General features: G+C 47.3%; 1 protein-coding gene across 3 annotated transcripts in view; it reads right to left on the bottom strand.

Moving 5' to 3' along the window:
- ELMOD3 (ELMO domain containing 3) overlaps window positions 1–12,884 on the bottom strand; it is a 162,843-nt gene that overhangs the window by 31,904 nt on the left and 118,055 nt on the right. For all 3 annotated transcript variants that reach the window (XM_029604179.1, XM_029604180.1, XM_029604178.1), the window contains 2 exons: window positions 3,572–3,648; window positions 3,362–3,489 (listed from right to left, as the gene is read on the bottom strand). In XM_029604179.1, coding sequence (XP_029460039.1) covers window positions 3,362–3,489; window positions 3,572–3,648 — 205 coding nt within the window. The remainder of the gene's footprint in view (window positions 1–3,361; window positions 3,490–3,571; window positions 3,649–12,884) is intronic.

Genomic DNA, 12,884 nt, shown 5'->3' with positions numbered 1-12,884 from the left:
GCCACTGCTGTCGCATTGTCCGACAGAACCCGCACGGCCCAGTTGCACACGAGTAGAAGAAACCTCTGTAATTGCCAGCCTCACCGCTTTGGTCTCTAGGTGATTGACGGACCACTGCACCTTCTCCGTCCACAATGGGCCCTGGACCAACTGGGACTGGCACACTGCCCCCCCCCCCCCCCCCAACTGGAGAGGCTGGTGTCTGTGGTCACATTCACCCACTGAGGCACCTCGAGATCCACCCCGCGCCTCAAGTGTTTGCGGAGAAGCCACCAACCAAGACTGGACCTGGTGGACTCTGTGAGCAATAAGGTTACCTGGAACTCCTCCAACATCGGGTCCCAAGGAGATAGCAATGCTTTCTGTAAGGGTCTCATATAAGCAAACACTCACAGGATCAACCCCAGAGTGGACGCTATAGAGCCAAGGACCTGAAAATAATCCCAGACTCTGGGCACCGAAGGTGCCAAAAGATATTGAACTTGAGACTGCAACTCCAGGATTCAGTCCTCCACTAGGAAGACCTTGCCCACTCAGGTATCGAATCATGCTAAGAAGTCCAGAACCTGAAAAGGATGAAGATGTCTCTTGGACTGGTTGACAACCCAGTGGTTTAAATCCACCAGTCTTAAATCCACCAAAGAGCGTTCCTTCTCCACAGCAGGCCCTGTCCTCTGGAACAGACTACCGACTGACCTAAGACTTGAACCCTGCCTTCATACCTTTCGAAGAAAACTTAAGACGTGGCTTTTCCTCCAAGCCTTCCCCTAAGTCAAAATTTCACGTCGGACTCAGCACAAGGAATGGGATGTTCACTAATCTCTTAAACCATCTCATATTATTTATATGTTGTTAATTTCCGATCTGCCTACTTCCTGGCTACTATAGCCCCCAAGTTCTATGTCCCTATTATATGTAACTTTGCTTGCTTCGGCCTTCTTGTTTGGTTACACTTGTTAATCCCAAGTTCCATGTAAACCGGCCTGATGTGAATTTTATTCATGAAGTCCGGTACAGAAATATATATTAAATAAATAAATAAATAACCCAACAGAGGGACCTCAAATGGAACAAGTCCTTGTCCACCGCACAACTTTTGGATCTTTTCCAGATCTTCGCCCTGATCTCTACTAAGGAGATAAGGGTCCGCAACAGAATCATAAGCAGCGGGCGCCATGAGGTCAGACAATCCCGAAGGGGGGGTCACCACCCGCCCTGTGGCTCCTGTCTCTTGGGGACCTTTGCGGGCGGGCCTTCAGGTGGTCTGCGCTGCGGGAGGGCACTCCGGCGGGCCTGACTGGCGAGATAGACTTCGTACATTAAAAGCACGGAGTCAGCAGTAAAACCAGTCGGGCCCCTAGAACCCCTCTCCAGGGGATCGGGTTCCTCCTCCAAACAATCAGGGAACTCATCCTGAAGATCCTCAGGATTTAATTCGTTCCCCGCACTTAGTGGGAACGGATTGGCCTTGAGGTCCGGAGCAACAGGCCGTTTGCCCGCACCATGGGCCTTGCCTACCTTCGCCCCCACCGCTCCTGAGGACCCCTCCCCTCCGGCACAAGACAACCGGGAACAGGTCTTCCCACAGGCAGAACATCGGGTCCCACGCAGCATGGCAGCGGTACAAGAGGAGTGCGCGCGGGTGGGGGCGCCTACCAGAGAAGCGGGAGGGAAAGGAAACCTGGAGCTCTCCACGCGGACAACCGCTAGTTCAGAGCCTGGCTGCGCGCAACCCGTGCCAGGAAGCAAAGGGTCTGCTGCCAGCGATTCTTACCTTTTATTTATTTATTTTTTTTACTGTACTAGTCAGGGAGCTTCACCGGATCCACTAAGAAGGGGGGGGGGGGGGGGAGGGAGGGAGGGAGGGATCGGACTACCAGGCACCACCTATAAGAGGGTAGCTAGCAATCCTTGCTCCTGAAAGCCTGCTACCAGGGGGGATGGTCCCAACAACAGATCGTTCTTGTCCCGCTTTGAAGCAGTCAGAGCCACAGGTTTTGCACCACCTCCATTTGTTGGACACAGACAAATACTGAGGAGAGGCAGGTGCTACACCCAGTTAAGAGGGGGTGCTCTCAAAGTTTCTCTCTGTCTCCATCTAATGGAAGGAAGGCAAAACCCAGCAATCTGGACTGATCCGGGTACGTACAGGGAACTACATTTACTGGTAGGGTGACAAAACCCACTTGTATGGATGGCCTTGAACTAGCGTAGCAAGATGAAATTGAATTTCTTAGGAGTTACCACCCAGGAAACAGATCTATGCATCATACTGTATAATACATTGAAATCGGCTCAGTGTGCTGTAGCAACCAAAAAAGCAAACAGAATGTAAGGAATTATTAGAAGGAAATGGCAAATAAAATAATGGATGTCATAATGCCTCTGTATTGCTCCACGGTGAGACCGCATCTTGAATACTATGTGCAATTCTGGTCGCCACATCTCAAAAATAGTTGCACTGGAGAAAGTGCAAAGAAGGGTGTTCAAAATAAGGGGCATGAATAGCTGCCCTATGAGGTAAGATTAAGGAAGTTAGGGCTGTTCAGTTTTGAGAAGAGATGACTGAGGGGGGATATGATAGAGATCTACAAAATCATGAAAGGACTTGAACAAGTTAATGTAAATTGGTTATTTACTCTCAGATAATAGAACGACTAAGGGGCGCTCCATGAAGTTAGCAAGTAGCTCATTTAAAACAAATTGAAGAAATTTATTTTTACTCGGCGCATAGTTAAGCTCTGGAATTCATTGCCAGAGGATGTGGTTATGGCAGTTAGTATAACTAGGTTTGAAAAAGGTTTGAATAAGTTCCTAGAGGAATTAATAAGCAATAGTAGCTTGTGATTTATTTAAATGTTTGGGAACTTGCCAGATACTTGTGACTTGAATTGGCCACTGTTGGAAACAGGATATTGGGCTTGATGGACCCTTGGTCTGACTCAGTATGGCATATCCTATGTTCTTAATAAATAAAAAAAATGGAAGCAGTTTAATGTTTCGGAAATAGACAATATAGCTTTTAAATTTTGGCTTAATATGATCTCACTGTCACAGCTTCTATTTTTATTACACCACTATAAAATGTACACCTAATATATAGGCTATATATTATATATAGGCTATATATTAGATTCTTAAAATTCTACAACTGGCTACCTAGTCATCATTTGCCCAACGCTCACGATTCAACTGTAATACTGAATGTTTACTACAGATTCCAAATCTATCCAATTTTCTGTGTCTGCAACCTCATACACAACTGTTTTGCTTTGGAAAAAAATGTGACCATGTCCCTTAAAGGGATATGTTTTCGGATTAGAGGGAGGTACAGTCAAAGGAATATGCTTGGCAAGCTCACCTTTCAGTATGAAGCCAGAGTCCGAAATGGTTTTATTCTGCGTTTTCCAGATATGATACAGATGCAAGAATGTGGCCACATAGAAGTCATTCAGCACAGCAACTACCTGCTGCCTCCGGTTGCATTCTCTGAAAACCACAATTACAGTAGCACTGGTAATAGTAAAAAACCCCATGCCCTCTCATCAGAACCCAATTGCACCATACTCACCTGGAGAGACATTCTTCTCTCAGGGCCTGGATGGCAATGCGAGTAATATTGATGGACATCACACAAAAGGGAAAATTCTATACAAGAACAAGAAAACTGGAGGTAAACTAAAGCAATGTCTCCCATTAAGTTTCGATTCCTCACAGGATGATCTTCTGCAGGTGACTGAAATCCCCTTACATTCCTTAAGCTTTCTGTAGTTAAGAATGTAAGCTCTTTGGCATACTGCAACATTTCTTTGTAAAAACTTCTCCTAAGTTCTGTTATGTATTTCAGAACATATAATGCTTTAATATTGTTCTGAGGGACTGCAGAACTTCCACATATCATGCAAATGCTTGGCCCATGCAAGAGAGCAGGAAAGCCCTTCTCTCAACTAAAGATTAGTGATGAATAGGGAAGAGCAGGAAATGCAGCTGATCACCACAGAGTTTGCTCTAAGCTCATGGACCTTGGAGGATTTTGCTGGTCTGAAACCTCACTCATTATTAGAATTAAACCCTGTGGTCTAGACCGGCAGGAAAAACTACACCAGACAGGAGAACTCCTGGGACTGTTGAGATCAAATCTTGCTTTCACATGGATTATGGATAAATTACTTTATTTTCCTGTGCCTCAATATATCCTACTTCCATTTGGCAACAGTTCTCTCACCTCTTTACAAGCTTTCATACAAACCCAGGCATCAGAAATGTGTTACCACCTATTGCAGTATGAACTGCATGTACAGTATGTTTCTGAAATATGGAAGCAACATAAATCAGGATCCTTTCTGAATAAGGGCCAAATAAAACCCAAACCATTAACAAAACATTCAAGGCTATTATAAAAATAATTCTTGATATTACCATTGGTAGCAGCTTATGAAAGGTAGAACAGAGGACTAACTGGCACACATTTCTGCATCTACATTTATTGCCTGAGGACATAACTTCTGCACCACCACAAATTCTAAACACAACTAATTTCTGAAGGGTCAGATGCAACAGCCCAATGCGTTTGATCAAACTAAGAAGGTTGCTGGACTGGGACTCTACATGATGTACACAAATTGAAGTGATAGAGGGCAGGGAAAGGAAAATTGGTTCTTACTTGCTAATTTTCATTCCTGTAATACCACAGATCAGTCCAGACAAGTGGGTTTTGCATCTCTACCAGCAGATTGAGGCAGAGAACAAAACCTTTGAGATACTGCTACATATCAGAGTGCCACCTGCAGTCCCTCAGTATTGATCTGTATCCAAGCTAAAGAGTAGAGACCATCTCCCCCTTTTTTTTTTTTTTTTTTAGGGCAAACAAACTCAGGGTTGGGAACCTCCTGACCTGGAGCCCCCATGCTTCCAGAAAAAAATACACTGATAACCACATAACCCAAAAGTCATCAACTTATTCACAGTTTGTAAAGTTTCTGCAATTAATACCATTCAGTCTTTCGGCAGTAAAACCAAGGCAGGTCTCTGGACTTATCTGTGGTATTATAGGAACAAAAATTAGCAGGAAAGAACCAATTTTATTTTCTTGTTCATACCTAGATCAGTCCAGACAAGTGGGATGTACCAAAGCACCCCTGGACTGGGTGGGATCCTGAAAGACCCACTTGCAGAACACTCACCAAAAGTCACATCTTCCTGCATCCAAATATCTAATTGGTAATGCTTGGTGAAAGTATGAAGATTTGACCATGCTGCTGCCCTATATATTTCCTGTGGAGACATCAACTGACAGTCCACCCAGGAGGCTACCTGTGCCCTTATAGAATGGGCTCGCAAGCCTACCAAACCTCCCGACCTTTACAAATATAAGTGGAGGAAATAGTTTCCTTCAGCCAACAAGAGATTGTAGCTTTTGAGGCCTTATCTTCTTTCTTCACATCCCCAAACACAAAGAGGTGATCTGACCACCAGAAAGTATTAGTATCCTTAAGATAATGCATTAGAGTCTTGCGTACATCCAAATGTCGATGCTCCCTCCTGCGGAGACTCCCTAGAGCAGTCCAGAAAAGCCGAAAGTTCCAATCTGATTCAAATGAAAGGAGGAAACCACCTTTGGTAAAAAGGAGGGAACCATTCACAACATCACCCTGTCATTATCAATATGCAGAAAGGGATCCCTGCAAGATAGAGCCTGCAGCTCCAAAAACCACCTAGCTGAACATATGGCTACCAGAAAAACAGCCCTCAGTGTCAGATCCTTCAATAACTCTTCTCTTAAGGGCTCAAAAGGAGCCTCACAGAGCACTCGCAGTACCAGGATGAGGTTCCAATCGGGACATAACTTCTTTACCGGAGGCCGTAAATGCCTGACTCCTGTCAGAAATTGCACAACATCTAGTTGGGAAGCTAATGACCTCCCCCGCCACCTGTCCCTAAGGCAACCCAAGGCTGAAATCTGAACGCAGAGTGAGCTATAAATCAGTCCCTCAGATAGCCACTGCTGATGCCTCAAAAAAAAAAAAAAAAAAAAAAGCCAAAATGTGAGGAACACCCACAGTTAGGAGATCCAGGCACTATGTAGACACCAAGACTCAAACACCTTCCAGACCCTGACATAAGCCATAGAGGTAGCCTGGAGCAAAGTGGAAATGACTATCTCTGACTATCCCCTCAAGCGCAATGGATGCCTCTCAAAAGCCAAGCCACAAGACAAAAGCAATCCTCCTGATTCGAAAATATAGGACCTTGCCAAAGTAACCCTGGCAGGTGAGCCAACCTGAGGGGTCCGTCTAGCGCGAGACATACCAGATCTGTGAACCATGGCAGAAGCAGCCACTCTGGCGCCATCAGAAAAGAAAATTATTCCTTATCTGCTAATTTTCGTTCCTGTAGTACACGGATCAGTTCAGACAGTGGGTTATGTCCCCCTTCCAGCAGATGGAGTCAGAGCAAAAACTGTAAAGACGGCCCCTAATAGATTGGAGTGCCCTCTGCGTCCCATCAGTATAAAGAATATCAAAGCAAACAAGGAACATTGGATGGATCAAGTAACATTGAATTTTAATGTTAATTGTGTAGCACAGAGTCAAACTTGCAAAAATGAAGTATTAGTCAAATAACAATACAAAGTGAATTAAGCAGTCGAGCTGAGAACAATCCCTATCCTGTAGATCCTTAGGGAGGGCATCTGGACTGATCCGTGGTACTACAGGAACGAAAGTTAGCAGGTAAGCAATAATTTTCTTTTCCCTGTACATACCCGGATCAGTCCAGACAGTGGGATGTACCAAAGCTTCCTACATAGGGTGGTCCCCGGATAGCCCAGCTCGAATGACCTGACACCGAAAGAACCAAACACCAGTGGTTGTACATTCAAGCGATAGTGACGTGCAAACGTGTGGAACGATTTCCAGGTAGCTGCTCTGCATATCTCCTGTGGAGAGACTGTCTGGCTTTCTGCCCAGGAGGCTGCTTAAGCACGAAGCGAATGAGCTTTGATGCCATCCGAAGTGAGCGACCCGCACTGATGTATGCTGAAGAAATTGCCTCCTTTAGCCAACGAGCAATGGTTGTTTTAGAAGCCTTGTCTCCTCTGTTGGGATCGCTCCAAAGGACAAAGAGGTAGTCCGATAAGTGGAAATCATTTGTAACCTCCAAATAGCAAATGAGGATGCACTTAACATAGAGTCGAAGTTCTCTGGGTTCTTTGTCCGCAAAAGATGTAAGTTCCACCCTCTGATTCACATGAAAAGCGGAGACTACCTTAGGCAGGAAAAAAGGTAGTATGCGCAAGGATACTCCAGAATCCGAGAAACGGAGGTAGGGCTCCCTACACGTCAGAGCTTGTAGCTCCGCAATCCGCCAAGCCGAACAGATAGATACCAGGAAAACTGCCTTGAGAGTGAGATCTTTGATGGTAGCTCTTGCCAGCGGCTCGAAAGGCGGGCCAGTGAGAATTTGGAGGACCAAGTTCAGGTTCCAAGAGGGACACAAACTGTGCACCGGTGGTTTTAAGTGCTTCGCTCCCCGCAAAAATCATACAAAGTCAGGATGAGACAAGCTCCATCCAACTGACGTACAAGTAAACCAAGGGCCGCCACCTGAACCCTCAGGGAATTGTAGGCCAAGCATTTCTCCAGACCCTGCTGTAAAAAGAAGAGAATGTTGGCTACCGAAGCATGACGTGGAGAAACATGCACGGAGTCACACCAAGTCTCAAATACTTTCCAGACTCGCACATATGCGATGGAGTAGAAGTTTTTCGGGCTTTGAGGAGGGTGGAAACACCCTCCTCCGGGTAACCTCGTCTTCTCAGTCTGCGCCTTTCAAAAGCCAGGCTGCAAGACAGAAGCGATCTGCCCAGTTGAAAAATACCGGCCCCTGACATAGGAGGTTCAGCAGATGCCCCAGCTGAAGAGGTCTTTCCACTGCCATGTTGACTAAGTCTGCAAACCACAATCTGCAGGGCCACTCCGGTGCCACGAGGATTACTAGCTCTTGGTGAACTTGTATTCTTCGAATCACTTTTCCCACCAGAGGCCATGGCGGGAACACAGAGCAGAAGGTGATGTGGCAATGGGTGGACCAGAGCATCCACTCCTTCCGCTCCGAGCTCTCTTCTGCGACTGAAGCAACGCGGGGCTTTCGCATTCTGTTGAGTGGCCATGAGGTCTAGATGGGGAGGGGGTTCCCCATTGGCGGAAGAGCAGCTGCACCGCTTCGGACAGTTCCCACTCTCCGGGATCTAAATGTTGACGGCTTAAGAAGTCTGCCTGAACATTGTTCACTCCTGCGATGTGGGAAGCTGCTATCCTGGTGAGGTGAAGCTCCGCCCATGCCATCAACTTGTCTCCCGGGATATATGACAGATCCTTATTCCCCCCCGACGGTTGACATATGCTACTGTCGTCACGTTGTCGGAGAGAGTGTCCGCACCGCTCGCCCCTGGACTAGGGGGAGGAAACGCTGCAAGGCGAGACGAACCGCTCTGGTTTCCAGGCGATTGGCTATTGCGCCTGCACGGGCGTCCATTAGCCCTGAGTCGACAGCCTCTCGCACACCGCCCCCCAGCCGGAGAGGCTGGCATCCGTGGTGACGATCACCCACTGGGGAACCTCTAAGTCCACTCCCCGCAATAAGTGATCCAGGCTGAGCCACCAGAGCAGGATGTCCTTGGCCAAGTCCAGCAACGGGAGCCGTGCTTGGAACTCTCGAGATACTGGCTTCCAGCGAGAAAGCAATGCACTCTGTAGAGGACGCAGATGTGCGAAGGCCCAAGGAACTAAATCTATAGTCACTGAAAAGTAAAAGGCGGCTATGCAAAACTCATGGTACCCAGAAAACTAAAACCACTAACAATAACTGATTTCAGAACAGTACTTCAAGCACTAGCTTTCTCCAGCACAGACTACTGTAATGCCCTTTTACTAGGACTCCCGAATTCAACATTAAGGCCACTTCAAATACTTCAAAACACAGCAGCTAGAATACTAACCGGAAAAAGGAGGAGGGACCATATAACCGAAACCCTGGCAGAATTACATTGGCAACCTATTGAACACAGAATTAAATACAAAGCCCTATGTACCATACATAAACTAATACATGATGAAAAAATCGGACTGGCTAAACACAGCATTGCGAGTGCACGTCCCACACAGAAACCTTCGATTGGCAAATAAAGCACTCTTAACCATTCCCTCAGTAAAAACAGCGAGACTAACTCAAGTGAGAGAAAGGGCCTTATCTTTAGCAGGCCCCACACTTTGGAACACAATGCCTACAGAGATCAGATTGCAAATATCTCAAAACCTTTAAGAAATGTTTAGAAACATGGCTTTTTAAACAAGCATTTTATAAAGAGACTGGAGAATGAAAATATACAGGAATAGGCAGAAAAACACCAGCACACAGCACTATTCTAAGAATGTGCATTTTAATAATCTATGAACTCTACCTCACAATAAACGTAATTGTAAACACTATAAATATGATTGTTACCAGTGAACCATACCCTTACAGGTACACTTGGTCATGACCTACTTCACTAAACAAAACAATTTATTATAACTGAACCTTTTGTGGCACCTGTTAGAATGTACTATAGTACACATCCACCTACATTAATTTATGTGCCTCCATGTAAACCATTGCGATGGTATATAACTTAGCAACGGTATAGAAAAGAATTTAAATAAATAAAATAAATAGTTGACACCATAGAGCCCAGTACCTGGAGATAGTCCCATGCTTGGGAAGCGGAAGGCAACTGAAGTACTGAATCTGAGCGAGTAGAGATTGCGCCCGATCACGATGAAGGAAGACCTTGCCCAGCCTGGTATTGAAATGTGCTCAAAGGAAGTCTATCGTTTGCGAGGGCGTAAGACTGCTCTTGGCCAAGTTGGTGGCCCATCCATGAGAGCGGAGAAGATGGAGGACTCTGTCGACCGCTCGCTGGCACAGATGTCTGGACTTTGCTCGGATGAGCCAGTCGTTCAGGTAAGGGTGTACTAGGATCCCTCCCTTCCGTAGGGCTGCCGCTACAACCACCATCACCTTGGTGAATGTGTGCGGCACGGTCACCAGACCAGAGGGCAGGGCCTGAAATTGGAAATGCTGGCTGAGGATCTTGAAGCGGAGAAAGCGCTGGTGATCTTGCTGTATAGGGATGTGTAGATAGGCTTCCATCACATCCAAGAAAGCTAGGAATTCCCCTTTGTGTACCGCTGCCTTCACGGAACGCAAGGTTTCCATCCGGAAATGTGGGCCCTGTTGACCATCTCAAGATGGTTTGGACAAAAAGACCCTTCGTTCTTGGGAACTACAAAGTAGATGGAATAATGGCCTAACCCTTGTTCCGCAAAGGGCACCGGAACAATGGCCCTTATGTCCAGGAGACGATAGAGTGTCTGGCGAACTATGCATTGTTTCTTCACAGGTCCGCAAAGGGAGAAGACAAACCTGTCTCTTAGTGGCCGAGCAAATTCTAAAGCGTAACCATGCTGTAGAATATCCAGGACCCATTGGTCTGATGTGATTTTGACCCACTCCTCGTAGTAGAGAGACAGCCATCCCCCTATCCTGGGAGTCGAAGAGTGGGCTGGCAATACTTCATTGGGAGGATTTGGAAGGAGCCCCTTGTGAGGGGTTATCCCTGGTTGGTTTTCGTCCCTGAAAGGAATGGGACCAAGACTGCGACCTGGAAGAGGTGAAACTGTTCGTGATTGCCAAAAGCAACGTTGACCCCGGAAACGGATACGAGTAGCACTGAATGTCCTGGAACTCCGAGGATGATCTTCGGGAAACTTGTGGATCTTGTTCTCACCAAGGGACTTGATGAGCTGGTCCAGTTTCTCTCCAAACAGCACTTTCCTTTGAATGGCAGAGAGCCCAGCTGAGACTTGGGGGAAGAATCAGTTGACCAGTTGCGGAGCCAAAGCAGGCGTCTAGCCGAAACTGCGGAGACCATAGATCTGGCCAGAACCCGGAGTAGTTCGTAGAACGCATCGGTTCCATAGGCTATTACCACTTCCAAGCGTTCCAACTGCTGTGCCTTCCCTGGAGGTAGCTCTTGACTACTGAGTAGCTGTTGTACCCATCTGAGGCCTGCTCTTTGCATAAGAGAGCTACAGACAGCTGCTATGACACCTAAAGCGGACACCTCAAAGACTAAGTATACCTCGAGCTTACGATCCTGCATATCTCGCAGAGCTGCACCTCCCATGACTGGAATGGTTGTTCTTTTCGTGACCGCCGACACTGATGCATCCACCTTGGGGACCCTGAGGAAATCCAAGGAGTCTTCAGAGAGTGGGTACAACTTGTCCATCGCTCTGCCGACCCTCAGAGAAGTCTCCGGAGCATCCCACTCCCTGGACAACAACTGAAGGAGCATGGGATGAAAAGGAAATGTCTTAGCTGGTGGGCGTAGGCCCACCAGGACGGGATCCCCCTTCCTTGCCATTGTACTGGGCCCTGTAGCATCTTGTGGGGCCTCAATATCTAGTTCGTCCAGTACATGGGGGATAAGAGGATCTAATTCATCCCTCTGAAAAAGTTGCAGCACCTGGGGATCAGCCCCTTCTAATTGCACCGCAGGTGTCTGATCATCCAGTTCTGGGTCAATATCAGGGTTCTGAGGAGGCGGATTGGGAATGAGAGGGTGAGCAACCATCCATACCTGGGAGGACCCCTGTGGTACCCCTGGAGCTTGGGGGGCTACTGGTAGTTGGGGTACCCCTCCTCCTGTAGACCCCAGGGGGAACTCCTGATGCTTGAGGAGTGAGTGCCATAGTATTCCCAGACTCATCCAGCCTAATTACCTTGGAAAGAGGGGGGAGGGGCTAAGGCTGGGTCCATCCTTTATAAGTATGGATTATGGAGCAAAAGAATAAACTCCACGGAGAAAGGCTCTGGAGGAGGGGGGGGGGGGCAGGACTGCAGGAAATTGCCCCGATTGTTATTCTGCAGGAAATTGCCCCAATGGTGCTTCTGTATCTGGAGGGATCGTGGGAGTCAGAATCGGCGGTGAAGGAAAAAATCCGCGGTCTGCCGCTAAATCTGGCTGCATCAGAGCAGGAGACAAAATTTCCGCCGTTCCTGCGTTGGACGAGAACGGGCCGACCCGACCCCCCCCCCCCCCCCCCCCAAGGGCATGCACGTTCGAGCGCGCGAAGCAGGGCACCCCGCTGGCCTCGAGGAACCCTCCCCATCGGGGAGGCACCTCGCACATAGGCCTTCCCGGGAGAGCTGCGATCCGGACTCTCCACAGGCACAACATCGTGTTGGACGCAGCATCGGAGGGGAACAGAGCCAGCCAGAAATCACCCTCCGGAGGCTTTCAGCAGCAACCAGAAAACCTGTGCTGGCAAGGTAAACAAATGACCAATTTAATAAAATATAATTTAGACAGAGGAATAGCGCCTCTCTGTCAGAGCTGCCCTGAGGAAACGGCGTCTCAGGGTAGCTGGTCGTTGTAGGCAAGGGGGGAGAGGTTGCACCACCAACGTGCACCCCTGTCAGACAGCTAGGCAGTTAAGAGGACTCTTGTGAAAAGAAAAATTACAGAACTTACCCCAAAGTGAAAGGAAAGAGACAAATTTATGAAGTCTACTAGTATCAAGAGTTCTGTTTACAATTTTCAGAAATACTAAGAAAATTAAGATAAATCCCTCACAGATCCTCCTATATTGGTTTTTCTTTTGTTTTGTTTTTTTAAATTTGATCCATCCAAAAGAAAGAAGATAGCAAGAAATCTATCAAGATTATAGGGGAACTGCAGGTGCCAACTTTCATCTGCTGGAGTCAGAGTAATACTGAAGGGACGCAGAGGGCGCTCCAACCTTGCCGACTCGGGTATTGAAGTGCGCTCCCAGAAATTC

This window comes from Rhinatrema bivittatum, chromosome 5 (genome assembly GCF_901001135.1).
Source record: "Rhinatrema bivittatum chromosome 5, aRhiBiv1.1, whole genome shotgun sequence".
In the NCBI taxonomy this organism is placed as follows: domain Eukaryota; kingdom Metazoa; phylum Chordata; class Amphibia; order Gymnophiona; family Rhinatrematidae; genus Rhinatrema; species Rhinatrema bivittatum.
The sequence above is the reverse complement of the archived record's forward strand: the minus strand, read 5'-3'. Positions and strand labels throughout refer to the sequence as shown.